The 26,751-nt window shown below is 32.7% G+C and overlaps 7 protein-coding genes across 12 annotated transcripts; all 7 read left to right on the top strand.

Annotated features, from left to right (window-relative positions):
- The first annotated feature begins 620 nt into the window (after nucleotides 1–620).
- LOC116340165 (lipopolysaccharide-induced tumor necrosis factor-alpha factor homolog) lies at nucleotides 621–2,665 on the top strand. Of its 4 annotated transcripts, none has more exons than XR_004201060.1 (6): nucleotides 621–1,169; nucleotides 1,232–1,294; nucleotides 1,418–1,559; nucleotides 1,711–1,909; nucleotides 1,973–2,096; nucleotides 2,160–2,665. XR_004201060.1 is itself a non-coding variant. In XM_031766464.1 (5 exons), the coding sequence occupies exons 3-5, from the start codon at nucleotides 1,723–1,725 to the stop codon at nucleotides 2,245–2,247; spliced, it is 399 nt and encodes a 132-aa protein (XP_031622324.1). In that variant the 5' UTR covers nucleotides 655–1,290; nucleotides 1,418–1,559; nucleotides 1,711–1,722; the 3' UTR covers nucleotides 2,248–2,665. The 4 variants fall into 4 exon arrangements, 2 of the variants coding, with proteins under 2 accessions (XP_031622324.1, XP_031622325.1); XR_004201061.1 differs by having other exon boundaries at nucleotides 622–1,169; nucleotides 1,232–1,290; XM_031766464.1 differs by having other exon boundaries at nucleotides 655–1,290.
- A 901-nt stretch (nucleotides 2,666–3,566) lies between these two features.
- On the top strand, nucleotides 3,567–4,464 carry LOC116340164 (lipopolysaccharide-induced tumor necrosis factor-alpha factor homolog). The gene is made up of 3 exons (XM_031766463.1): nucleotides 3,567–3,851; nucleotides 3,921–4,074; nucleotides 4,219–4,464. The coding sequence occupies exons 1-3, from the start codon at nucleotides 3,692–3,694 to the stop codon at nucleotides 4,319–4,321; spliced, it is 417 nt and encodes a 138-aa protein (XP_031622323.1). The 5' UTR covers nucleotides 3,567–3,691; the 3' UTR covers nucleotides 4,322–4,464.
- Nucleotides 4,465–4,480: 16 nt separating this feature from the next.
- LOC116340163 (scoloptoxin SSD976-like) lies at nucleotides 4,481–6,534 on the top strand. 3 transcript variants are annotated; one of them, XM_031766460.1, is made up of 6 exons: nucleotides 4,481–5,257; nucleotides 5,321–5,421; nucleotides 5,518–5,664; nucleotides 5,725–5,806; nucleotides 5,942–6,092; nucleotides 6,177–6,534. In XM_031766460.1, the coding sequence occupies exons 1-6, from the start codon at nucleotides 5,236–5,238 to the stop codon at nucleotides 6,406–6,408; spliced, it is 735 nt and encodes a 244-aa protein (XP_031622320.1). In that variant the 5' UTR covers nucleotides 4,481–5,235; the 3' UTR covers nucleotides 6,409–6,534. The 3 variants fall into 3 exon arrangements, with proteins under 3 accessions (XP_031622320.1, XP_031622319.1, XP_031622321.1); XM_031766459.1 differs by having other exon boundaries at nucleotides 5,312–5,421; XM_031766461.1 differs by having other exon boundaries at nucleotides 4,481–5,419.
- Nucleotides 6,535–11,216: 4,682 nt separating this feature from the next.
- Nucleotides 11,217–16,108, top strand: LOC116340305. Its single transcript, XM_031766739.1, has 12 exons — nucleotides 11,217–11,364; nucleotides 11,446–11,505; nucleotides 11,568–11,614; nucleotides 11,705–11,854; nucleotides 11,922–11,969; nucleotides 12,071–12,258; nucleotides 12,330–12,588; nucleotides 14,749–14,860; nucleotides 14,942–15,045; nucleotides 15,189–15,341; nucleotides 15,409–15,644; nucleotides 15,729–16,108. The coding sequence occupies exons 1-12, from the start codon at nucleotides 11,343–11,345 to the stop codon at nucleotides 15,982–15,984; spliced, it is 1,635 nt and encodes a 544-aa protein (XP_031622599.1). The 5' UTR covers nucleotides 11,217–11,342; the 3' UTR covers nucleotides 15,985–16,108.
- Nucleotides 16,109–16,694: 586 nt separating this feature from the next.
- Nucleotides 16,695–18,076, top strand: LOC116340197 (antigen 5 like allergen Cul n 1-like). Its single transcript, XM_031766520.1, has 6 exons — nucleotides 16,695–16,868; nucleotides 16,937–16,996; nucleotides 17,068–17,114; nucleotides 17,186–17,335; nucleotides 17,422–17,657; nucleotides 17,729–18,076. Exons 1-6 carry the CDS (start codon nucleotides 16,844–16,846, stop codon nucleotides 17,961–17,963), a joined length of 753 nt encoding a protein of 250 aa, XP_031622380.1. The 5' UTR covers nucleotides 16,695–16,843; the 3' UTR covers nucleotides 17,964–18,076.
- A 317-nt stretch (nucleotides 18,077–18,393) lies between these two features.
- On the top strand, nucleotides 18,394–20,138 carry LOC116340181 (inactive peptidyl-prolyl cis-trans isomerase shutdown-like). The gene is made up of 2 exons (XM_031766489.1): nucleotides 18,394–19,446; nucleotides 19,524–20,138. The coding sequence occupies exons 1-2, from the start codon at nucleotides 18,551–18,553 to the stop codon at nucleotides 19,921–19,923; spliced, it is 1,296 nt and encodes a 431-aa protein (XP_031622349.1). The 5' UTR covers nucleotides 18,394–18,550; the 3' UTR covers nucleotides 19,924–20,138.
- Nucleotides 20,139–23,937: 3,799 nt separating this feature from the next.
- LOC116340264 lies at nucleotides 23,938–24,824 on the top strand. Its single transcript, XM_031766664.1, has 3 exons — nucleotides 23,938–24,188; nucleotides 24,250–24,301; nucleotides 24,404–24,824. Exons 1-3 carry the CDS (start codon nucleotides 24,105–24,107, stop codon nucleotides 24,691–24,693), a joined length of 426 nt encoding a protein of 141 aa, XP_031622524.1. The 5' UTR covers nucleotides 23,938–24,104; the 3' UTR covers nucleotides 24,694–24,824.
- Nucleotides 24,825–26,751: the final 1,927 nt, after the last annotated feature.

The following is a 26,751-nucleotide window of genomic DNA, read 5'->3' as shown; positions in this document are numbered from 1 at the left end:
CAGCGATCTCTGGCTAAAGACCAGCCATAAATCCATACATATCTACAAAACATGTTCCAAGCAAAGAAACAAACAAAACTTGGTAAAATAGTTCATGAATTTGACTTGTTGTCTTGCGTTTGATTGAAATGTTAAGATGTTTAAGAGTTCAAGATTAATAATATTTACTTGTGTTATTTCGATAACTTTTATGGATTTTTCTCAATTTCTACATCATTTGCAATCATTTAACGATTGCAAAAGTGGAAACAATTGTGTTGATAACAATTCTGTTTTCAAATATGTGTCGACAATTCAACAAAAGTGGATAATGAGTATGAGTAGATTAAAAGCAGAAAATCATAAACACTCAATGCAATCTGACACCCTTAGCAATAACAAATACATTTATTTGCATTTCAATATTTCTTCGTTTATTGCTTCGTTTTCGAAAAAATACAAACAAATATATTGTCGTTTACAATTTTTTTTTTGAATTCGATCACCGATAATATTTGCGATATTGTGTATTTAATGCTATATGACTCAATATGCAAGAGTGTCATGTTTGAATAAATAAGTTTGTGTTGTGACTATCAACGACAATGTTGGAAGAAAAAACAACTCCTCACTCACTCACTCACTCACTCTATCTTGAGTATATGTTACTGATATAATATTGTGATCAAAAATAAGTAAACATTTTTCCTTTAAAAAGAATCAACAAAGCGATACGATTAGGTGCTATTGGGCAGAATATAACAAACGTCAGCAATCTGTTGAAACTGAATCGTGCAAACTGCAAAGATTAAATTGTTCAACACACACACAAACAATTTTTGCGAACGCCATTCCCAGTCATATACTGTGTCGAATGGACAGAAATCGAATTGTGTTCGTCAATAAGCATATTCATTTTTCAAGAGAGTGTGATTAAGAAGAATTGAAAGTAGATTATGAAAATTTGTGGAATTTAAAAGAAATTTTAGTTTAGCATAAAATAATCAAAAATCAATATATTATAACAGTGGATACTATTGATAGTTCGGTATAAATAATAATTGGGACATTTCGATTTTGTGATCTCTGAATGGAGACTCTATTTTAATATTTTTGGTGACACGCAGAACAGACACGTTGGAGAAAAACTCAGAGAGAATCGTTGCTGCCATCACACAATCAAAGCACAAGTTAGTTTTATTCTTTGCGTTCAGTTTATTGAGAGCGTTAATAGAACCGGTGAATTATTTAGTTCAGTTAAGTTACCGAAGAAGAAAACAACCTCAAAGTTGCACCGCATTTCTTATCACTGTAGGTAATATTTTTATGCGAATTAGAAAATGAAAATTCAAATCGAATATTAATACATTGTGTACAAAGTATACAGAAAATAAAATAAATCTGTGAGTATCGTTCAATAACTGTTCAACATTTTTAGGCGTCGACCATCAAAAGGGAAAAATCATAACGAATCAACAAACTTATTGTGCTCCATTTGTTTTATTTAAACGTATTAAATTCACATCAATTCTTCGTCTCTTTTCATCGGATTCTAATTTTATCTCGTTCATTTGCAATTGGTAAGTAAATTAAGGTGTTTAACTTTTTGATGCACATAAATACTTTTTGATGCACGTGTGCACCAAAATGATTATAACATAACCTTACAATAGGTTTGAAGGTAAATTTAATTGGACGATAATGAGGATAGTTTTTTACGTTATTCGTTAGAAATTTGTCAAAATGGAATCGAAACAAATCGGATTTGTGCCACCATCGGCACCATTATATCCTCCAACTGTGCCATCATATGAAGAAGCAACGAAATGTGCCACAACACCGATGGTTCCATTGGTGCAACCGCATGCCCAGTCACCCATGCCTGTGACGCAACCCACGATGCCTCAACCGTCTCCTATGCTTCAGCAGAGTAAGTTTTCAAAATGGAACCGATTTCTTTCAAGAACATGTGATCATCATTGAATTTTTTCAGCGATTAATATTGGCGGTGGTGGTGGTGTGACATGTAATTCATGCCAAAAGCCGTTGCACACTCGCGTTGCCTTCAGGTCAACATGTTGTACTCACTTGGGTTTTTTGCTTTGTTGCATAATTGGGTAAGTTTATTTTTTGGTCAAAATGATATTAAAAGTAATTTGATTACTATTATATTTTGATAGATGCATTCCTTGTGCGCCATGCGTCTACTGTATGGACTCTTGCCGTGAACCAGGACTCAAATGTGTGAACTGTGGCAAACGAGTTTGATTGGGAATCAAATCAACAATATTTAAAGCACACAAATTCGAACCCACGCCTTTTTTCCATAGAAACCATAATTCAAGTCAGACTTCTTGAAAACAATTACGTATTGTCTTAAGTCTTAAACTTTGTATTCGATTATTGAAGTTAAAACTCTTTATTTTTTTTTTTTTCGAAATATTTAATTAATTTCCGTTCGTTTTTTGTGGAAATTCGTTTCAAATTAGTCTTAAAAATACATTTAATGTAAAATTTATAGTATAAAAGTCCATTAATATGACAAGAAATCATAAATATTTTCCGAATAAACTGATTAAAATCGTAATCAGTATACTCTAACTATAAGAGAATTTCAGTATTTTCTATTGTAGTTTACTTTATTGGCAATATAAAAAATCAAAATAAAATGCGAAAATATAAGAAATGTGTAAACGTTCAAATTCTACTCATGAAAACCGTAATAAATATGAATACGAAAAATACTATTTGACACGTTATATTTCAAGTGCATAATTTTCTTGCTCTATTGTTGATATATTTAAGACATTTTCATGAATACTTTCATGCACAATTGCACATACAGTCTCTCCATAATACTTATATGAACAATACTTGAAAGTTTATTTCTTTTCTTTTGACAGTGTATTTTCTTTTCTTTTTGACAGTGACATTCTGTGTTGGATCGTATCAAAAATATTCAAATATTCCAAGTGTTTTGTACAGGTGTAATTAGACAGACTTAATTTTCATAATTCAATCTGTTACATCTTTAGCAAGCATTCGACTTATCATATGAACCAAATTCGTGTTGGTGTTCTCTTCTGCTTATCGCTCAGCTGCGTATACATATAGCGAAATTCTATACAAATGTATTTCCAACCGATATCATATGAGATAAACAAGTCTATTTCACAATGTTTGCGCAAACAATACGCAACCAGACACGCTCAAAGCAAAATCATTTATTACAAATGTATGGAAAAATTTACAATCTAAAAATGAAATGTGAAGCTCTGCGTCAAATAAAGCGATAAAATAAATTCAACTAAAAAAATCAGGTTCATTCAATCTTGAGACAAGTCTTTATGTGCAATATTTATATTTAATATGTAAGATATACAGCAACATATGATTAAATTTTGCAATTCTTTTTTATAAAAGAATTAAGTTGTCGTATTTTTTTAAATTTTATTTCATTTTATTTTTCAGAAAAACACTCTCATTTTAAATAATTAATCAATTGAAATAAAAAATTTGTTTTGAAAAATAATTGTTTCACATTTGCTCTCACATAGACAATACACATCGAAATGTGCTATCAATTTGAATTGTTTCTGCGATAAGTGTGTCTATTAGTCATTGATTCAATCGCTGATTATATACAGTCATTAGAGTGAGCTTGTGAAAATAGAACGTAGCACGAACAAAGAAAATTATTAAAATCGAAGCCATGGAACATAATACAAAAGTTCCAGAAACTGGAGCATATCCCCATCCTTATCCTCAACAGCCACCGCCACAATATACACCAAATATGCAATATTCAGCGAATTTGCCGCCACAATATACTCCGAATCCAGCACAGCCAGCTGTCATAACACAACAACCAGGTAATTAAAATCAATCCTTATGGACATAGGTCGATTTATTCGTGTTTTTTATTTGTTCTTAATTTAAAGTTCATGTGGTTCATGTACATCAAACTGCACCAGTGGTTGGTCCTCAGCCGACGATGGTCGTGTGTGCAAATTGTCACACAAATGTATTGACGCGGATGGAATACGAAGCGTCAACACGAACCCATTTGGTGGCGCTCATATGTTGTTTGTTTGGGTAAAAAGAAACTAATGTTATTGCAAAAATATAATTTTAATCAGAATCACGCACTAATTCTTAGCAAAACATATGCAAGGAGTTCCTTGCTTTGAGAAATTGTATTTGTTATAAATGAATCAATGAACTCTTTTAAACCTCCAGATTGTTCCCATGTGCTGCTCTACCTTATTGCATTGAATCGTGTCAGAATGGAAATCACTACTGTCCAGCATGTGGAGCATTTGTCGGCACTTATGTCGGATAAGTGGTTGCACAACCGGATGATGTTGAACTTAAAGAAATTTAAATCATATACACTACACTCTGAGTCTGATGTTGAATTTTAAAATTGATAACATCAGAACATTTTCTTTTGCATGATTTTAATTACAATAATAGATCGATTGTTCAATTTTTGGTAAAAAAATATAATGTTATTTTGAAATATTGTGAGAAATGTTTGTGTGTTGAATAGAATTGAATAAATGTATAATTGTATAATCATAATCTATTGTTTAAGAAAATCACGAACTTGGAATTACTTGGAAATTGACGTTATTTGTCATGATTTATTATACGTCTTTTTTTCTTGTCAACATTTTCAATAAATATTTTTACACGCATATTTCATCATATAAATAGAAAAACAAAAACTTCTCATGTGAAATTTACTAAAAATAAACTAAGAAAAATGTGCAATACTAAGACTCGTGTCACTTCTAGATTATATTATACATCTTTGAGCTTTATGTAGATAAATGATAAGCAATATTATCACACTCTGTTTTGTTCCCAATCGAAATTTTCTTTGAAAACAGATCAGCATTGATATCGTTTTTTTCTGAAGTCTGATTCAATCATTCATTGCTATGCAAGCACAGATATGATTTTTTGCAATATTTGAAGAAAAAATATATTTTTTTTTAATTCGTTATGTTTACATCCACATATGCATAAAATATATAATGAAACCCTTGACAATAATGCAGACATGAATTTTTTTTAAACAAAAAGTTGCATCAGAAAAGAGAATGAAATCTTTTCTGACGAATCTGGAACATATAAACATTTTCCTTGGAGTGTGATTGATCAGATTTTTGTTTTCAGTCATTCATATAATTCGGAATTTTTTTTGCCATTTGCATTTTTAAAAAAATTGCATTTAATTTTCATCAAGCAATGATTCTCCAATATTTTATCGGTATTTAGTAATATTAATTTGCAAAATCCTCCTTTTTTAATTTAAATTCCTCAGCAATTTCAGTGTTTATAATTTGTGTGTCTGCGATTAAAGCGAATATCGATTATTGTGAATTTAATGATTTATGTCCAACCGGTACAAATGTCTGTTGTAATACGAAAGGTGTGAGTGTAATTGAAAAATATAATTTAAAAAATTGTATCAAATTCGAATTAAAAATTCTTTTAAATTTTGTAAAAAATATTTTTAATCCCATATAGTTCCCCGAATCCTATCAAGGAGCGAGAATCATACCCTTTACAGACGAATTAATAGAATATACATTGAATGAAATGAATTTATGTCGACAAAAAATTGCTTCTGGAGACCAATGTGGATATGAACCAGCCAAAAAGATGCATGCATTGGTAATTCATTTTTATTCAAGTATTCACGACGAAAATAATAAACTTATAAATTTATTTTAGTATTGGGATCCAGAATTGGCTGTAGTTATTACTTGCAATGTAGGTACAGGTATATATGGTCATGATGAATGCCGTAATACACGTAAGTGACTACAATATCATTTTAAATGCATATAATTACAGTTTTTGGTGACGAGGCAAAATGCCAGTGAAATTAATTCTTTAGCGTGCATTTTCAGTGTCTATTTTAATTGTAATAAATTCCATTTATATATAGCCAGATTTAGATGTGCCGGCCAAAATATTTACATTACATCTCATTCGAAAGGTCATATTGATCCGACGGAGGTTATATTGAAAGCACTATTTGCCTGGTATGATGAAAATAAAGAATGCAATATGGAAGAAATTGAGAAAGGAATGACTCAGTAAGATTTTTTTGAAAATAAATCTTAAAATTGAACGAAAAATGGTCAAATCTATGGATGAACAAAATGAAACTATAATTACAGAGGCTGGGGACATTTTACTCAAATGATAAGTGATCAATGCACATGCGTTGGCTGTGCAATGTCTCAATGGGAGATAGATGGTTCATTCATAAGTTATTTCGGTTGCAATTACGACGTGACGAATATGAAATCGAAACCAGTTTATGAATGTGGAAAACCTGGATCCGAATGCACGAATGGTCTTCATCCAATTTTTTCATCTTTGTGCAATATAAAAAACGAGGACGACTAATCTGACCATCATAGCTGCCACGATTTTGTGTATATCGCATACTTTTACTTTTTTTATTAAAGCCACACCAGCAGAAAAATAAATAAATAATACGAGGGTTGCTCCATAATTTTTTTTAAAAACATATATAACACAGTTGTTTTTTGTCGAAAATGGTTTTATTGTTTTTCAAAATATTCCCCGAGATGATCGATACACTTTTGCATTCGATGAAACCATTTGTCATAGCATTCGTGCCACTCCGAAACTGATATCTCCAAAACGTGTGTTTTGAACGCTTCAACTGCTTCTTCTGGTGTCGAAAATCGTTGACTACGTAGTTTTTTCTTCACGCTTGGGAACAAAAAAAAGTCATTGGGTGCCAGGTCAGGACTGTACGGTGGATGACCCATCAGTTCGATGTTTTGACCGGTCAAAAATCGAGTAGTTTGAAAAGATGTGTGAGAGCTCGCATTATCGTGATGAAGAATTATTTTGCGACGGTGGTTCTTTTTTCTTATTTCACCAAACACTTCGGGCAAACAAATGGTGGTATACCAATCAGAATTGACGGTCTTACGATCCTCTAGTGGAACGGTTGCCACATGACCACTTCTCCCGAAAAAACAGGCGACCATTCGCTTCGAAGTGCTTCTTGCTCGAACAACTTTCGTTGGGTTATCTTCATTTTGGAAGACCCATACAGTCGACTGCTGTTTCGTTTCGGGCTCATAGGCATATATCCACGATTCGTCACCAGTGACGATTTTATTAACGTCTTTTGAAGCACCACGATTGAATTTCTTGAGCATTTCTTTACACCAACTCACACGAGCCATTTTTTGTTCATCGGTCAATTTATGTGGGATCCAACGAGAGCAAATCTTTTTTACGGCTAAATGTTCATGCAAAATTGTATGTATGCTGTGGGATGAAATGCCCAAAGATGCCTCAATCTCACGGTAGGTCACATGACGATCTTCCATAATCAGTTTTCTGACAGCATCGATGTTTTGTGGCACAACAGCCGATTTTGGACGACCTGTATGAAACTCGTCTTTGAGCGAACTACGACCGCAACGGAATTCTCGGTACCAGTTATAAATTGTCTGAAGGGTTGGTGCTTCATTGCCAAAGGCCAAATGAAGTCGATCGAAACACTGTTGTTGAGATAATTTACTTCGAAAATCGTAGTAAATCATTTTACGAAAATCTTCACGTGTAAAATTCATTTTTTTGTTGAGTCGCAGTTTACCAGTCACTGTAAACAATACAAATAGCGTTCGTACGACAAAAGGTTCAGGGCACGAATACATACCAAAACATCAAACTTTACGAATATGACAATGGTTTACATCGGGCAACACTATAAGTACCATTTTAAAAAAAATTATGGAGCAACCTACGTACAATATTCGCTTTTTGGTCCAGCTTCAATATATTAGACATTATATTCAATATTGGAATTTATCTATAAAAATAAAAAAAGAATTTTGTGCAATTTTGCCACTTGTTTGCAGTAATTTTTCATACTAATACCGCTTGTTCTATTTCAAATGTTGAACTGTACATCGCAAATAACTTTGATTAAATTAATAAAATATAATAATAGGTTTTTTGTATTGCACTAGCGTACTTAATGAAAACAAAGACCTAACTGATATGTTGACTTAGAATATATTGACTTTATTGTGCTATTTTTTTTTCAAACAAGATCCGAGTTTTTTTCGGAGAACTCCAGCCGTTACGTACGTCAATTGGAAGTATAATTTAAATGGCTGATAATGCATATTTCGTGTCTCTAATGTTCATGCACGAAATGTCTGTAATTAGAACTGAGAAAAGATTAGCAAAAACAAATTGCAATTTCATTCCAATAAAATAATCATTTTACAAGAAATACTGTTAATCATTCGAATTCACTTTTGTTTTTTTTTTGTGTGCATTTTTGTTACAAACGATTGCAATTCGAATTTTGATTGCCAAAAAAACGATTGCTTAAAAAATCTAACAAGGATGTAAACATGTTAAAAATTAACACACAATTGAACAATGACAATATCTATTACTGACACATTTTTTGATATGAAATGATAATTTTAGATAAGTCAGCATTTTCTAGATATTTGTTCAAACGGTTGATTGATGCTTACTTAGAATGAGGAAATTCAATGAGGTGTTAATATTGCATTGTTCATAAAATTTTCGTTTTTTTTTGCTTACCATTATATTCGCTGGATTCAAATTAATTGATTATTTCGAGCGAAAGAAAGGGAATATCCAGAAAATGATTAAAAGAAGACACTTTCTCAGCGCTGTGAAGCTTTGAGCTGAAAAGTGATAAATATTCAAATTATCTCTGATGACGCAAATAACATTTTACTATGAACCTCAATTCACGCAATCTCATACAGATAGCGCACACAATATATTAAAGGCATGAATGCAAACAAATTCTAATTAAATTCAAAATTACAGCTGAATTAATGAGCTAATTGCAGTTGGATTAATTACTGATATCTTGCAGTAGATATAGCATATTGTGGAAAAAGAAACAACACTAAAGATATTGAATAATAATAAGGAATTGTCCAATATTTGAAATGCAAAACAAAGAGAAAAATCATTAGCAAGAAATGATACAAATTGAACGAAATGTAATATGAGGGATTATTTATTTTATTATTACAACTTTGATAGGAGACTGCATTTGATCATTACTTTTGCACGTTTTTAATGATATACTGGCATGCACATCGTATTGTTAATTTTGTTCAAAAAAAGATATTATTATGCAGAACAAATGGCTATTTAAAGCCAATTTTCAACTGGTGAAATTATGGAAATCATTTTGCGAACCACAAGCGCATCGATAAGAAAATGTAGACTGTAGGAAATGATAAGTTTGAGTTTATAACCATCTCGTTTCATTGCCTTTTATCTTAGTGGTGTTTTGCAAAGTGGTAACTTTAAATTTTTTCTTCATGTGGAGGTAATTCGACCCCTGTTCAGAACTTTTATATTCTTTTTAGCTTCCTATAAACTGTCATTTAATTCATGAAAACTTCCAAAGAAAATCTGAAAATGTAATTAAAATAACTTTAAACAAATCAAAAGAAAAAAAGTGGGTATTTCTCTAATTGAAAAGCTAATACGCTTTGCTCCTCATTCAATGAAGTACAAAATGATAAACAATAGTTCTAATAATAATTGAAAAAATGATGATGATTAGTCACTTTCATAGCTTCTGACGGTCGCGTTCCAGGAGGTTTAATTAAAAAAAAAAAATCAAAATTGTAAAGGGGTTATTTTCAGCTTCCCCATTCTATCCAAATCCCTTCTCCTTTCAGGGGGGTTAATTAGACCCCTCGGACCCCTGGTCAGAAGCTATGGTTACTTTAAAAAATGTGCAAATATTGGCGTTACATTACATGTTGATTATGTTTATAGTAGAGAATGAATATGAACAATCGATATTGAAAATAGCTTCTTTTTTTGTAAATAAAAACTACGACCAGGAAAATATTCAAAATCTACGATGACAGTTAGTTATTCTATGAATATCAGATTCTGCATGATTGAGTTCACTCAAATTAGATGCAATGTTGAAACGAATTAACCCTATAATGAGCTAATTAATTCGCTAAACTACAAAAAGATGAAGAAATATTAAGATATCAATAGCAGGAAATGAACTATTCACATAATTAGTGAAAGCCATTGACTGGAATGTTCAGTTGTTGTTAATTCGATTGTTGTTGTTTAAAGAATTGAAAAAAGTTCAGAGAATTTTATATTAGGATAGTCTGGACATTGCCAATTAAACTCTATTATTATGTTTCTGAAAGGATTTTTGATTAAGAAGAATAAACAATGTCAGTTTTTAATTCCTTGAATTTTCTTCTCCTGCAGTATTTTATCAGATTTTTCTTTATGTCCGAAAAAAATGATGTTCGATTTGGTCATCGTGTGTGTGGAAAATCCAATTTCATGAGATATTTTTCCACTTTCCATGCCGTCATCATTAAAAAGAAATCTCTTAAATTGAATTCATGACGAAGTTGTTCGTGAAGTAAACGGTTTATGGCATCAATTAAATTAACCATTAAAGGAAATGCATCATCTTGTTCACCTGCGTTGTAGTCAACACTAATACAAGGCATTCGCTTACTCAAAATTATTATTTTATTCACTTGTCATGTGCCCAGTGCGAAATAAAACACGACTCCTGCCACCATAATACACCTCCATTTTACAAAAATCCATGATGCGTTGCGAAAAAATCCGACGTTGAAATGGAAAAGCTTTTGCTTCATTTTTTCTTCAGTTCTTGATATCAAACTACTTGTAGGTGCGGAAATGTAATTAAAACAAAAATATTCTTGTATAACTTATTACTTTGATTCAAGCGCACTGCCGCTTACTACATTGAATAAACTGACGTACAAACTACAATCATTATAATACTAATTCTGATTAGTTACTCTCAAAAGTGCACAAATATTTATTTGAAGAAAATAGCGATTTGTAGTATTCAATGAATGTATATAATATTGAAAATGCCCTGGCGATGATTTCATTTTCAATTAAATGAAAAATCGGCCGAGAAAATATTCAAAATCTACGATGACAGTTAGTTATTCCATGAATATCGGATTGTGCGTGATTGAGATCACTCAAATTAGATGCAGTGTTTCAACGAAATAACCCTATAATGAGCTAATTAATTCGTAATACCACAAAGAGATAACGAAATAGTAAGATATCAATAGTAGGAAGCAAATCATCCACATCAATGAACGATTCATATAAATAGAGAACACTTTTCACTGGATTGTTCAGTCGTTGTTAGTTCGATGAAACTATCGTTTCTGTGAAGAATATCAGTGATTGGAAAAAGTTCAGAGAATTTCATATTGTGCTAGCCTGAACATTGCCAATTTAACTTTATCATTATGTTTCTGAAAGGATTTTTGAGTAAGAAGAATATTGTTTGTTCGTTTGTAATTTTGTGTGAATTATTATTATGTATTAACTGATTTTATGAATTTGTTGCAGTTTTGTGCTGTATTGCAGCCGCCGTGAATGCCCAAGATGGATGGTGTGATCCAAGTTTATGTAAGAATTTTCCGATTGTTAAATTGACATACAGTTTTTGATAGAAGAATCTCTGTTCATAGGTCGACCACAACAACGACCACATGTTGGTTGCTTCGATGGTGATCCTGTATGTTTTGAATTATTTTGATTGGTTTAAAACAACGATCGAAAACTGGGTGTACACATTAATTATTTTTTATTTCATTTCATATATTAGAGTTGGGCTAAAAAATGTGACGCTCCTGAACAAATAGAAATAACGGACGAAGTAAAACAAGTCTTTTTGGATGAGCACAACAAACTACGAAATCAACAAGCAATGGGAAAAACGCCAAGATTCCCAACCGCCGCGCGCATGTCAACCATGGTAAATATTGTTTTTAAATCTCAGTCATTTCGATTTTAATTTTTTCTTATTTAATTAAATTCTATAGACTTGGGACGACACTTTAGCTGGTTTGGCCGGATATAATACGTTGTCGGTAAGTTAAACGACTAATGAAAAACTATTTATTATAAAAACTAATTTATTTTATGCAAAATGTTCATATGATTTTTATTATTTCAATTAATATGTGCCCAGTGCGAAATGAAACACGACAGCTGCCACAATACACCACCATTTTATTTGGCTGGACAAAATTTGGCTCAAAATTATGACAAAGATCCAGCAGAGCTTGCAAAAGCATCTACGCAAATGTGGTTTAAAGAGAATAGTCTTGCTCAAGTGAGCGACATTAAGAAGTTCACCAGACTCTCGACACCAGAAGGGTAATCGAATTATTAAAATCGACATTTCCAAAAATAAAAAAATCAATTTTTTATGTTTGTTTCAATAATAGGGAAATTGGACACTTCACCCAAATTGTTATGGATCAAGCATACAAAATGGGTTGTGCCATAACCAAATTCAATGAAGAAGGCACCCGGAAGTCGTTGATTGCCTGTAATTATGCTGTATCGAACGTTAATGGTCTACCAATTTATGATGTTGGTGCCACAGCATCAAAATGTAAAACCGGAACAAATCCACAATATCCAGGCCTATGTACTGTCGATGAAAAATACGACGAAGGAATATTATGGAATCAAGGACCATTTTAATAATACACACATTGTTCAATAGCCAACGTTTTTTCATTTGATATGCTTTCAAGTTATTTATCTAAAAAAAATTAGCATTAGAAAAATTCTTATATAATAAATACCGCACAAGCAAAGTTTACATTTTTAATTGTTTTATTTGAACTCAGTTTTTTTTTTGTTGAAGTGATAGTTGGTATTGAACGCTTACAAAAGATCTTCTCAGAAAATTCAATAATTGACACTTTACGTTGCGAAGTGTATTACCCAAGGGGGTAGACATGATTCAAATGAATCGTTGTAATTCATTTGTGATTTGAATCTATTTGACAAGTGACTTTACAATACTAAAACAAAGCATAAAATTCTATATCAATATTTGTTTTTTTTTAAGCAAGCAAAAACTTTTTTTTAATTTAAAAAATCAAGTATATTTCGTTTATAGTTAAAACACATTTCGAAAATATTAAATCTCTTTGTAATTTTATTCTTAAACTTGATATTCACAAATCGGCAAAGGAAAATAAATCTATAAAATAGAACGATACGATGAGAATAGAATAAAATTTGTCGACATCATCTGAAGATTACACAAATTTTTACTCCACCCACTGTTCAAATAAATGAAAATACGTGAGACACATTATATGCATGTATCCGAATAAAAACTCAACTTCATATCTCACCTCCTGCTCACACTTATGGAAAATCCTTCAGGAGAGAGCTAGAGGTGAAATGTGAAGTTGAGTTTTTATTCTGACACATTCATATCACACTAACCAAGCATTTTGCTTGATGTATAATCAAGCTTTAGAATCGTTTTCGGTTTGTTTGTTTGTACCACGCATAACTCAAGTAAGGTATCAGCTATCAACTTGAAACATATTTTTTCAGATTCCTGAGCCCAATCCACGAAAAAAAAAATTCGTCCAAGAAAATTATTTTTCTTGTAAATGAGGTTTTCCCTAAGAATTTGTATGGGAACTTCAAGACAACTTAATTTGTACGTTGTAACTCGAGTTGAAATCCTACGATTTTGATTAAAATCGCTCAGTTTGTAGCTCTTTAGATGCCCTTTCGAAAAAATATTGCCAGAATACTAGATCGACCTTGTGAATAGTAGCTCTAGTACAGCGAACTATCACATTTCTGTGTATTTTCATGAATTTTCAAGCAAAAGTCATTATAAATCGAGTTTAAATTCTACGATTTTGATTAAAATTGCTAAGTTTGTAGCTCTTTAGATGCCCTTTCGAAAAAACATACCCAGAATACCCGATCGACCTTGTGACAAGTGGCTCTAGTACAACAAACTACCGAATTTCTGTGTATTTTCATGAATTTTTTGACGAAAGTCGATATGGCTCGAATTCAAATCTTATAACCTTTGGCAGTGTATTTTTTATTTAAAATTAAATCTCTAACTATGTTTAATTATAGTTTGTGTAAAGTTCTTTTAAAAAAAATCCATTTCTCCATCGTGGAAAGCACGGATTATTCCACGGAGATAGCTGAAGAGGATCCTCCTCTTCAAGTGAGGATGAAAGGTTTTTTTGGGCAAAAAGCAATTTTTATCACAAATAAACTAAAATTATATCCACACTTACCTACAATTTCTCTACACAAATGAAAAAAATTATTGTAGCAAAATGATGAGTACGTAGCCATGTAATCATTTTTTTTATAATTTGGGAATAGATAGGAAAAAACGAAACGGTTGATTCGTCTACAAAATGAAATAAATCATTCAATTTTTTTACATTTTATGAAAATTCATCCAACGGTATATCACTAATGTTAAAATTTCAACCAAAGAGTTTGATCGCAATTTGCATTACAATTTTGCATAGAATAAGATGTAAAAACATCTCATATTATTGTATGATGACGAAATAAAAAAAGAATTTCCTTATTAAAAAAAAATACAGCATTGTATTGAAAATAATTTCGTTGAATTGTATCAGATAGTGCACGAGTGCATGATAACAACCATTCAAATTAAATTGTAAGTTGTGAATAAATAATGAGCTAATTATATCAGATGATTAACTGTAAGCTATATTGGCTAAGTTAAATACACATAAAAGTTATTCGCGTATTAAACAATAACGAAAAAGATACATCCGCATCATCGATTCATATAAATAAGTAGATGTTTTACGGCAGGCAATTCAGTAGAAATTAACTTGTGCAACCGATCACGTCTGTATTGGAAAAAGTTCAGAGAATTTTAAATTGCTAACTTTGCCAATACACATATTCAATATGATCGTTTTTACCGAAATATTCAGTAAGTTTTGAAAAAATTGTGTAATTTGTTCTGCATATAAAATCGTCAATTAATGCGTCTATATCTATTTATTGTTCACAGTTTTGTGTTTGGTCGTGGCCGCTGCTAGTGCAGACGATTCGTACTGTGATCCAGCAATCTGTCCGATGGGTAAACAACCACATGTCGCTTGCGGGGTCAAACTTGTATGTTTCGAAAAATGTATAAATCTTTCAAAAAACAGTGATTGAAAATTAGAAAAAAAATCAAAAATTAAATACGTGATTATTTGAGAAAAAAAAAATGGAATTCATATAAAAAATAAATTGTGTTTAATTATAAAATATAGGAATTTGATTCGCGTTGCTCCGACGATGCCGAATTTATAGAAATCACTCCCGCATTGCAAAAACTGTTCGTCGATGCACATAATAAATTGCGAAATCAACAGGCCATGGGACAAACACCGGGTTTTGAGCCGGCCAAAAAAATGGCAACCATGGTAAGTCTTTTGTTTGCAGAGTTCAATGTGTGTGTGCCCTGAATCACTTTTATTTAATATTCTCTAGACTTGGGATGACGATTTAGCATATACCGCAAAATACAATGTAAAACAATGTAAAATGGACCATGATGTATGCAGAAGTACACAAGATTTTCAATATGCTGGCCAAAATTTGGCCCTTCACGGTGACACCAATGATGAATTTTTAGCCAACTGGGCACCTGGTTTTTGGTTCGAAGAATATCCACGTGCAAACATGAATGATATCCGCTCACAAGGAAGATTACGAGATGAAAATGGGTGAGTTTCCTGCACTACGTATTAAAGTTTTTTTTTTGTGAATTGGTATCAATGATTGAAGTAATTAACTCCTTTGAATTACAGAAAAGACCTTGGCCATTTTACTCAAGTTGTGAAGGACAATGCATATAAGGTGGGATGTAGTATTGCCAAATATACCAACGAGAATGGTGCACGGAAAGCATTGATTGCCTGTAACTACGCCGTTGCCAATATTGATTCATGGCCAATTTATGAGGATGGACCAACAGCATCCGATTGCCAAACTGGAACAAATCCTGAGTATCCAGCACTTTGCACCGTTGATGAAGTTTATACTGGACCATTCTTCAAATCCTAAAAAAGATATTGCGTTTATATTTTCATTACTGTCTCTCTACCGAACCATTCCGCTTTTATTCTTCTCACAAATATGCATTTGAAATAAAAAAAAATCTTTTCGCAAAATAAATAACACAAACAAATTTACGTTGTTTTATTTCTACACTAAACATATTTCGAAGCAAATAAATTGATCAAATCAAGTTCATTTAATCAGATATTTTCAAATTGTCAGCGACTGATTGAAATGTGAACAACCAGTATGAATTTAAAATTCCATTAAAAAGTAATTTCGTTTCATTTTCTAATTTTGTTTCAACAAAATAAATCTTCAATTTTTATAAATTATATTTCATATGTATCAATGAAACTTTGAGCGCTCCAAAATCTCGATGAATATACTTCATTCGCAAACTTAAAAAAGAACGATATTGAAAATAAACGTGCTCCAATCGAATTTTATTACGGAATATGTATTTTTCCAAATTTCATGAAAAGACCAAATATTTCTTGAGTTTCCTCGAAAAATATACATATGCCAGACACTGTAAATTTATATTGCACGCGTTGACATTGACATTGTTTTTGTTTTTAGTGCCCAATTCAATTATATTAAACAATAACATAAAGACACAATTTCGCTGATTCGTTAAATTGGCACCATCAAAATAGCATGCAATGAAATAAGTCAGTAGTATATTGTACTTTCGGAAGTAACTGGAATCATTTTGTAAAAATTAAGATATTTTAATCAACGTGATACACATTTAATTCGCTAAAATCACCAAATCATCAAGATTTCAATATCAGAAGAAAATCATTAAGCAACCAAAAGAACCAAAGAATTTCACATTGAATAGCTCAATTTTACTAACATCATGTTGTTTTTGGGAGAAATTCTTAGTAAGAAAAAATTCGTGTAAAATTTTGTCTGTGGCAAAATTTTAAATAACCATTTCAAATCATTACAGTTCTGTGCTATATTACCGTGGTTGTGTATGCTCAAAATGAATGGTGTGATCCAAAACTATGTGAGAATATTTCATTCGTAAGCAAACATTTCTTGATTAAATTGATTTTCTTTGAAAATTCTTGATCAAAGGTGCACCTGGTAAAAAACACATCGGATGCTTTGATGGTGGTTATCCTTGAGTTTTCCGAATCTTAAATCTCAGTGCAGAAAATCTTTATTGTTTTTTTGAACCATTTCAATTTTGTAGCGATGGGAATCAATTTGCGAACGTCCCGAAGAAATCAAAATAACACCCGAATTACAAAATATAATTTTGCATGAGCACAACAAATTGAGAAATCAACAAGCATTAGGACTAACGCCATATTTTTCTCCAGCAACTCGCATGGCGACAATGGTAAAATATTTTAAAACACATAAATTAATTCGTCTGAATATTCTGACGAAAATGGCAAAATTTGATATTGTAATGAAATGCTTCAGACATGGGATAACGATTTGGCAGCAACAGCTCACTATAATACATTGCAGTGCGAAATGAAACATGACGAATGTCGTGGAACATACGATTTCTATTATGCCGGTCAAAATTTGGCCAAAAATGCTGATCTAAATGCAACCGAAATTGCTAAATGGGCACCAGGCTATTGGTTTGAGGAATGGATGTATGCTGACATGAGTGACATTTTCGAGCACACAAGATCGCAACTGTCAAACGGGTATTTGAAATATTTTAGAATGTAAGAAACTAATGAGGTTAAAAGTTATTTGTGCTTTTATTAAATTACAGCGAATGGATTGGACATTTCACTCAAATTGTGAAAGATGATTGTGTGAAAGTCGGTTGTGCGATAAGTAAATTCAGCGAAAGAGGCAGTCGCCGGTCATTAATTACTTGCAACTATTCAATGACAAATATTAAAAACAGTCCAATATACGAAGTTGGCCCAACTGCATCGCATTGCAAAACAGGAACAAATTACTATTACCCGGGACTATGTAGCGTTTATGAAAAATACGAGTAAATACCGTTTTACACACACATCATTTAGATCTATTAAAAATCATTTTAAAATATGTATATCGTTGTTGGTTCATAGAAATGTTTATATGAAAGAACCTCTAATTATCAGAAAAATAGGAGTAAATCAAATAAAATTGAAACTGCACAAGCAGTGTCGCCAGTTTTGTTATTTTATTTCACAATCCGAAATCAATTTTTTCCGACATTGTAATAACATGTAGTAACTAAAGCATATGCCTTCGAAGAATGAACGAACAATCCGAACATTTAACGACCGAAGCTATTGGACAGCAGTCAATTTGATTTTTTTTTGTTCTAAAATATGCGCGCGATGAAATGTCAAGCACAGTCAAATTTGAGCAACAATGCAATTTGATCTGTCAAAGTGAGTCACACATTCGCCGTCGTTTTACATAAGCTAACCGCATAACGTGCATTTTGCTTTGAATGTATGCATAGCAAGTGTTCAGTATACAAGTGGTTGTGGTTGAGTTCAGACAAACCAACGAAAGAGTCCAAAAAGGAGCACGATACATTTTTTTAATTCGTAGAATTAAAACGAAAAACAGCAAAAAAAAGTTGTGCAAAATGGAATTGAAGGATCCAATAAGTTTAAGTGAATTACTGGCAAAGCCGATTACGTTCACTGTAGAAGGTAGTTCAATTGATAGAAATGACGAAGATTTGATCAACGATGATATTGATGATTATGAACCGGTGGTGCAAAAAACACCATGGCTCTATAGTTTCGATGAGCTGAAACAAACAATGCAGAAAATTCCCAAGCACGAAATTTACAAGCGTACTATTACCGAAGGAACCGGCGAAATGATGGGCCAGCGAAAATGTTCAATTAAATGGAGCTACAGTGTGTTTTTTGAAAAGGCAGAGCATTCATATGATTCGAGTTTCGTTGCTGGAGCCAGTGTCAAATCGTGTATGTTTGATGAGCTCTTGACTGGTCTATGGTTTGCCGTTGAAACAATGCGCAAAGGTGAGGAATCACACTTTGTCATCGACTATCGTTTAATGTACGGTGAATTGGGTCACATGATTGGTGAAATAAAGGTTAAGCCAAAAGCAGACGTTTTGCTTGTTGCAAAATTGGTCGATTTTCGTGAAGTTGGCTGTGAAAATGCTTGCGACACATTAACTGATGACGAATTGCGTCAATTTTGTATGGTCAAAGAGAAAGCCATGGAAATGTTGAAAAAAGTTAAGGACCTTCGTCGAAAAGGTTTTTATTCACGTGCCATTCCCGTAAACATGGAAATAATTCAACGTTTGAAATTTTCAAACACGAAAAATGACAACGAAACCAAAGAATGCAATCGGTTGTTGGTTGATGTTTACGAAAAACTCATCGATTGTTGTAACAAAACTGAAGACTATAAAAAAGCGGTTAAAATGGTCAATGAGCTAAGTCAAATTTCAAACATTAAGAAAAATGTTGGCGTTCTGGTTAATGCGGCCATCGCACACAGGTATGCAGCAAAAATCTTTTCGGGCAAATGGAATTTTGTCTTCTTTTATTGTTGTTTTTTTTTGTCATTGTACACAGCAAAACTGATGATGATTTCCGCTGGTCGATTCAATTGCTACGCATCGCACAAGCACTCGATCCAAAAGATGACCGTGTCAGTCGTACATTGGCTGACATTCACAAGGAACAAGATAAGTACAAGAACGATACAAAAACTTTCCTACAACGAGCATTTCAATCGAAGCCCCAGCAACAGGCAAATCAATCGTCGCTAAAAGTGAATGCCGAATGCATCGAACTGTCGGAAATACAGAAACAATTTGGTAAACTTGATATTGGTTCGAACACCGAACTCATCGGATACACAACTGAAGAATTGAAGAAACTTCAGGAAGACGTCAAACATGATCCGAAGTATGAAATACAGTACAATTGTGCCGACGGAAAATTAAAACATTTCATCAAAAGGATTGCATAGAATTCACGTTATTTATTTCCTCATTCAAGAAGATTAAAATAAAAAATAACAAGAACATTAAAATCCATTTATACGTTTCAAATTGAAATGTAAATTAAAACATATTGCGTTCATTTTGCGCATAAATAACATTTTGTTCATAAATTTAAATTGCAAATGATAAAATCATTTTATAGATTCAAAAATAAATATTAATTTTGTCTATTCAAAGGGAATCGTTGACGCATGAAGTATTTTTTTTTAAATTAATTTTCCTGTTTCTTCTTCGTCCAGATAAGATTCTATCGTATTTATCTGTATTCACTTTTCAACAGCAATATGAATATTGGGTGAGTTTAGCCATAATAAAAAGAATTTTAAACTATGTTTAATTTTCGGCAAAAGCATTAACGGTGAAAAGCATGAAAATGACATGATTATTTCTACTTTATAATATATTTCAATTGCTCAACAAATGACAACGCCATCTTGGCATTGACCTCAATTTTTGAACATTGATTTCGTTATGAAAAATGTAGAAGCAAATTTTTGTATTTATGTCTGGATCTCGCAGAGTAAATAATCTTTTCATCGTTGCTAACTTTGTGATTTTCAAAAATTAATGTTCTCAGTCATTCAACAATTCTTATTGTTTATTTTGTTTATAAAAGGCAAACATCAGATATTGTTGACGATTTGTTTATATTTCGATGTTAATAACTCAAGATTTATGGTTCCTGGAAAAATGTTTGTGCTCAAACAATTTTGAAAGTGTAAGTTCAGTAAGTTGAAATGAAAAATTCCATGAACATGAACTTTATAGAAATTGTGAACGCATTTCAGAGCGCAATTCTAATTTGACGATACTCATAAAAACTTCATATTGCGTGTCTCAACAAAAATATCATCATAATACATTATGCGAAAAATGAATAATTTATTCGATTTCAACAAACATGGTTCTACATTGTGCATATTTGCACTAGAATTTAAGTACCGTCTATTACACTTGTTGATTCAAATTGAAATCGTTTGGTGAACACTGTTTCGTGATAAGGCATATTTTCATTAACACCACGATTCCGTTGTAACTTAGCATAAAATGTATTGGTATGTCAACATTAATTGGTTGATCATGTTTTCCCCTCTTGTCTGCTTGAAGAAAAAAAATCAACAGCTGCCAGATGACAAAAAGACTCACTGCAGTATTTTTCATAAAATATAATGAGTATTCAAGTGACCGGGTTTTCCTATTAGATAGATAAAATGTAAAAAAATATCAGGAATTGAAAGTCGATTGAGTTTTTTTAATCACATTTTACTTATTTGAACTTTGAGAAGTAATTACGCCTGTAAGTTACATATACAAATTGAATTCTATGTTTATTTCTCACCACGAAAATCAAACGGGCACCTCCATCTACAATTCACCACTAACGAATAACAAGGAAACTTTTGAGCAAATTTAAAGCAACAAAGAAACAATTCTGAAAAAAAAAGTTTGATGTTGATTTTTAAATAAATACAATTTGTAATGAGGCTCTATGCTATGAAGTAAAAAGAGAAGTCTTTGAGAAAAAGTGAGCTGTTTTTTTTCTTTGACTGTTGAGAAGGGAATTTGCATAGAATCAAGTCGAATTTCAGCCAGATGAAAATAATATCTCAAGAATAAGTTTTATAAACTCAATTTTACTTATTTGGAGAAGATTTAGAAGAAGAAAAAAACCAGAATCTCATAAAAAATTCAAGGAAATGTGTTGAAAAAGAAGTCGACATTACAAACGTCTATTGTTCACGATGTGTAAATGTATGGTTTTAAATCACGATTTCTGATCTGCATATGTGCAGATGCGCGATTGGTTTTGGCCAAATATAGTCTTGTCTTCATGCATAAATTCATCAGCATCCTAAGTTCGCGTCAATCGGAAATACATTTGGCTCAAGGCTAAATTCCGGAAAGTTAAACGAAGCAACATCAACAGCAGCAGATAAATACGTGCACGCATATCGAATGCAAAATGAAATCTCTTGATGTGTGCTATGTGTAAATGTGTGTTGGCTTTTTATGCAATCCAAAAGAGGAAGAGGAGTTGACGTACACACACACACACTGCAAGAAGGTGCATAACCAAATGCAAAAAGAAAAGAAACGTTCCATGAGTGAAAACGAAAAAGGAGCAAAAACAATTTATGTTTTAATAATAAGTTGCAGTAAAGTGAATTTAAAAATGTGGAAGCGTCGGTGTATAAAGCACAATGGTCAGCGAATGCATAAAAAGTGCATATCGACGCGATGTTTGAGAAAAAGGTGAGAGCGAGAGCGAGCGAAGAATAAGCGAGAGATACAACCAAAGAGATAAAGAAGAGAGATGAGCGGCGGATGAGCGATACAAAACTGAATTGGCCAAAGATGAAAATGCAAGCCAATGGAATATTGCATCGTGACGAATGATTTGATTTTTCCCTTTTGTCCAAAGCATTGTTAATTTTATTTTTCCGTATTTACTCGTTCACCACAATTATTACATATTTGGCTCTTTATCCGCAATTTCTTTGCTTGTCGGCTAATTTCAGCCGTGTATATTGTTACGTTTTGCATCATCGTTTATGATGGTGGCGATGCTGACTTTTTTTCCACCTCATCCGTCCGTCCATGTAAAGACGAAAGAGGTGATCAAATAAAAAAAAACATCAAGTGAATATAAGTAAAATGAGAATAAGCCAATATAAAGTGGAAATGCATGTTGTTTGGTTTAGACGAAAACAAGACATCGACCTGCTTGGCTGCGTGGCAATAGTACAGATGTAAAATTAAATGCATAAACTGGCTAACGCACCAGAATAACAACGATCGATACAGAAGAGAGAAAAAAAAAAGAATCAGGCACGCACACTTAACATTTGTTTCGTCGTTTTTTAATCATTTTAACATGCGTCTTCGGCCGCATTTTTTTTTTTCGTACGCGAAATACACAAGCTTCTTAACTTCTAAGTGAAACCAAATAAACTAATAACGCCCGTTGTGCGCTCACTTTGCTTTACTTCTCTTGACCGACATGAATGAGTTCAATTTTTATGAACGAAACAAAAAAAAAACACGACGAAACGAATCTCCTTTCTGCATGTGAATATATTCAATATTTGCCACTTCTTTGTTCGTTATCAGAAGCAATAAATGGCAATCGAACGAGAGAGGAACAAAAACGAACATAACGTAGAAAAGGGAAAATGTGAAAACCTCTGTTTTATCATCACTTTAATTTTTGCAATTTAAACTATGCCCAACCTCTCTTCATCTTCTTCTTGCATATACGCGAGAGAGAGAAAAAAACGTGTTTTTCCATTTGATTCAATCAATGCTTTCATATAAATTGAAATCCTTTGCATCGAAAAATCATTTGAAATGCATCACTTTCCTCCCACCGTCCTCACTTCAATTTTGATTAAAAAAAAATAAATAAATTGAACTCTCACTTGTTGTTCTCTTTTCCGCTGTTATTAAAATCGAACTACACAGCAAAAATGCATTTTAAGGGTCAACGATGGTGTTTTATAATCATCAACGCATTGTTCTCTTTTTTTTTTGTTCTTATATTTTCAACGTTAATTTTTTTTTCCTGTTCGGTGCAAACATTGAGATATGATTTTCTTCGCATTTGCACTAAAAACATTAAACGGGTTAAAATATATGCACTTATAGTAGACGGTAGTGCACTTAAGAGGCTGCCCGGGTGGTTGATGACAAATCCAAATACCAACCACATAAATGTAACACACATACAATATCGATGATGAAATGAACAACCATTTGCCATTTAGTTTTCGCAAAATTGCACTTAGCACTCTCAATAGATGATGACGTTGTCGGGTTTTCTTTCTCTCTCATTTCTTTGCTTATTTATGACCGGCGTATTTCATTTTTTTTTTTAAATTCAATGTCTCGCTATAATGTTTCAGTTCTTACAATCGTTTTATTGTCGTATAAAAACGCCAACTCTCAATAAATCTCACTCTGTCCAGCATTTTAACATACAATGTAAACACGGCCAGTACAGTTTGCTGCAAGATTCGACCGGTGGCGGATGGACAATTTGATTTTCTGATTGGAAATCGTGGAGAAATCAAACATTCATTGCATTCTGAACGTGGCTATTTGAAATCCGTGCATCTGATTCGTATCCATTTTGTGCAATAGCATCATCATGTTTTCTGTGTGGAATCTATTTAATTTTCTATTAATTTTATTTCTCAGCTATCAAGTGTGGAAAGTGGCTGCCTTTGACCAAGTAATTATTTAATTTTATTTCATTTGATTTTTCATTCAATATTTTATGCAATCTCAAACAGGACTGTCAGCCGGAAGACTCTGAAAAATGTTTACTTGTAAATTCATTGCATGGTAAGTTTAAATTAAATTTGACTCCGATTGGCTTTTTTGCTTCACATTTTCAAATTTGTGATTTTTTTTTTTTGGTGACAAAAATGAAACAAAATTTTGCAGCTGCATTTAATAAACGTGCTGAAAGTGTGGCATATGATAAAAATCAACAATCGGATAGTGATGATGAGCATGCAGCGATGCGGCAACAGTTAAATTCGGGCAATGATCGTTTGGGTGATTTGTTGGATTTAAATTCGGAGCCGGCTGTCGAGGATTTAATGCGTCAGATCATGTCACAAGCAAAACTATGGGAAGCAATTCAAGAGGCAAATCGTGAAATGGTTATTCAAAAATCGAATGCAGCATCGAAGGCACGCGAACGTTTTCCATTAGCATTTAGTGCTCAATGAACGTGTGAGCGAATGACCAGCTAGCAACTGATATAAATCCCGTGGCAAACATAGAAATAATTCAAAAAGTCAAAATCATTTATTGAATCTATTACAAATACACTTATTAAAAAAAAAAAATCAACAACATACCGAACCAAATAAAAACACAATAAATTTAAAAAAGAAATGAGCATAAAAAAATCCAACTGAAATGTGAATGAATGGTAAATTGCGTGAATGTGAAAGAGCATTTGTGAAGCAAAATGAATAAAAAAAAAGTATGACTGAAAACAACAGCATCATAAATCATGTGCATTGTCGATATGACGATATATTAACCTGTTCTTTTGCTGAGAGAATTATACTATCTTACGAGAGATGCATTCGTTCTCGTTCCTGAGGTGTGTGCGCATGAAAAAAACGTCTCTTTCAATTCTAAAGTACGAATACATTCCACAGTAATTAATTCAGCATAAAATTTGATTTATTTACCTTTCAATTTGAAAAAAAAAAAAAAAAAAAAAATGTAAAAAAATATTTTAAAAAAATATCACACGACGAGTGAGAGAGATAGGGAATTATATGCATGTTGATGCAAATATGAGCAGTTGATGAGTGTTTGTGGGCTCGTGTTAATTTTCTCTCGAAGCAAAATATGTGTTAAATGCAGTTGTCATCTTAATGCACGACATGGAATCCTTCTTCTTGCTGGTTGATAGGATCACCAGAATCCAATTAGTTTGTCATAAAATCGAATTTCATTAAGAATACCAAAGCGATGGCTTCCAGATTGTGCGTGTACTGACCACATAAAAAAATGATGAGCACGGAACTGAAAAATGTGCTCGCTGTGTGGAGAACAAGAAAGCGGGAGAGAGAGAGAGAGATAGAGAGCAAAAAGGTAAAAAAAACTAAGTGAATCAAATCCAATGGCACAGTGTGGAGTGACTAAGAAAAAGAGATAGAAGAAATTGGTCGCGAATGATGATGATGGTGATGACGATGAGATGAACGATGTTGGCAACACAAAACGGTATGGTAAATTAACTGCTGCGTTGACGATTTAACATGTTTTATCTCATTTGGATGGTGAACACACTCACTCACTTAGTTAGTGTCTGACATATGCACACATACACAATACAAGATTTCGACCATGCATGGTCATGATGCGCTCATACTCTACCACGCCGTGCAATGTGTCGTGTAAAAATGATCAAATACTTTGTGAATATGCGGTTTTGTATGTGCCGGGGCAAAGTGTCCAACTGGGCATCAGCAATATTTCTATAATAAAAATACATCATTTCCAACAACTCAATATGAAGATGCACGACACGACGACAACCGCTTAACTCTCTCGCTCTCTCGCTTATTACCGTGACTCGTCGATGATGTAGCTGTATGCTTTTTGTACTTCTTTACCACTGAAATAAATGAAAAAAAAAAGAATTCCTTTCCACCGACATCAAAAAACGGCTTTTCATTTAACCATTAAGCTCATGCACACACACATGCAAAAAAAGTGAACATGCCATTTATGCACATCGAAAACAGCAGCCAATTTAAAGTTCTAATTTTGCCAAACACAGTACGGCATAATTTTTTTTTTTTTTGTTCATTTCATTCTGATAAATAGCAGCGAATCGTGAATCGGACAATGTTTTTATTAATAAACGATTTCCACACCTTTGTTGTTGTTTAATCTGAATCGAAAAACACTTTTTTGCTCCCAAAGCAATGTGCGCTTGTAGACGAATAAATTAGAGACAGCAGCATAAGAAAACAACAACGCAATTCATTAGATGCTCATGTCGATTTGCATACTTCACAGTGATTACGGTTTTAGACAATTCCAACTGCAATGTAGGGATACGAGGGAGAAGGAGAGAGAGAAAAAAAACGAACTCATCTTTTCAGCTTGTTACTTTAAAATGGTCGAAAAACAAGAGGCGGTAAAAATACGGTTAATTTTCAGTGTTTGCGGCATTTTGCGTTTTCTAACTTAATTAATTATTTCACAACAGGAAATTTATTTATGACGAGCGAAACGAACGGCGACGTTGCGTTGGGCTT

The sequence above is a fragment of the Contarinia nasturtii genome, unplaced genomic scaffold (genome assembly GCF_009176525.2).
Source record: "Contarinia nasturtii isolate CC-2019 unplaced genomic scaffold, AAFC_CNas_1.1 Cnas_scaffold_630, whole genome shotgun sequence".
NCBI classification, from domain to species: Eukaryota; Metazoa; Arthropoda; class Insecta; order Diptera; family Cecidomyiidae; genus Contarinia; species Contarinia nasturtii.
Note: the sequence above shows the minus strand (reverse complement) of the source record. Positions and strands in the feature narration are given on the sequence as shown.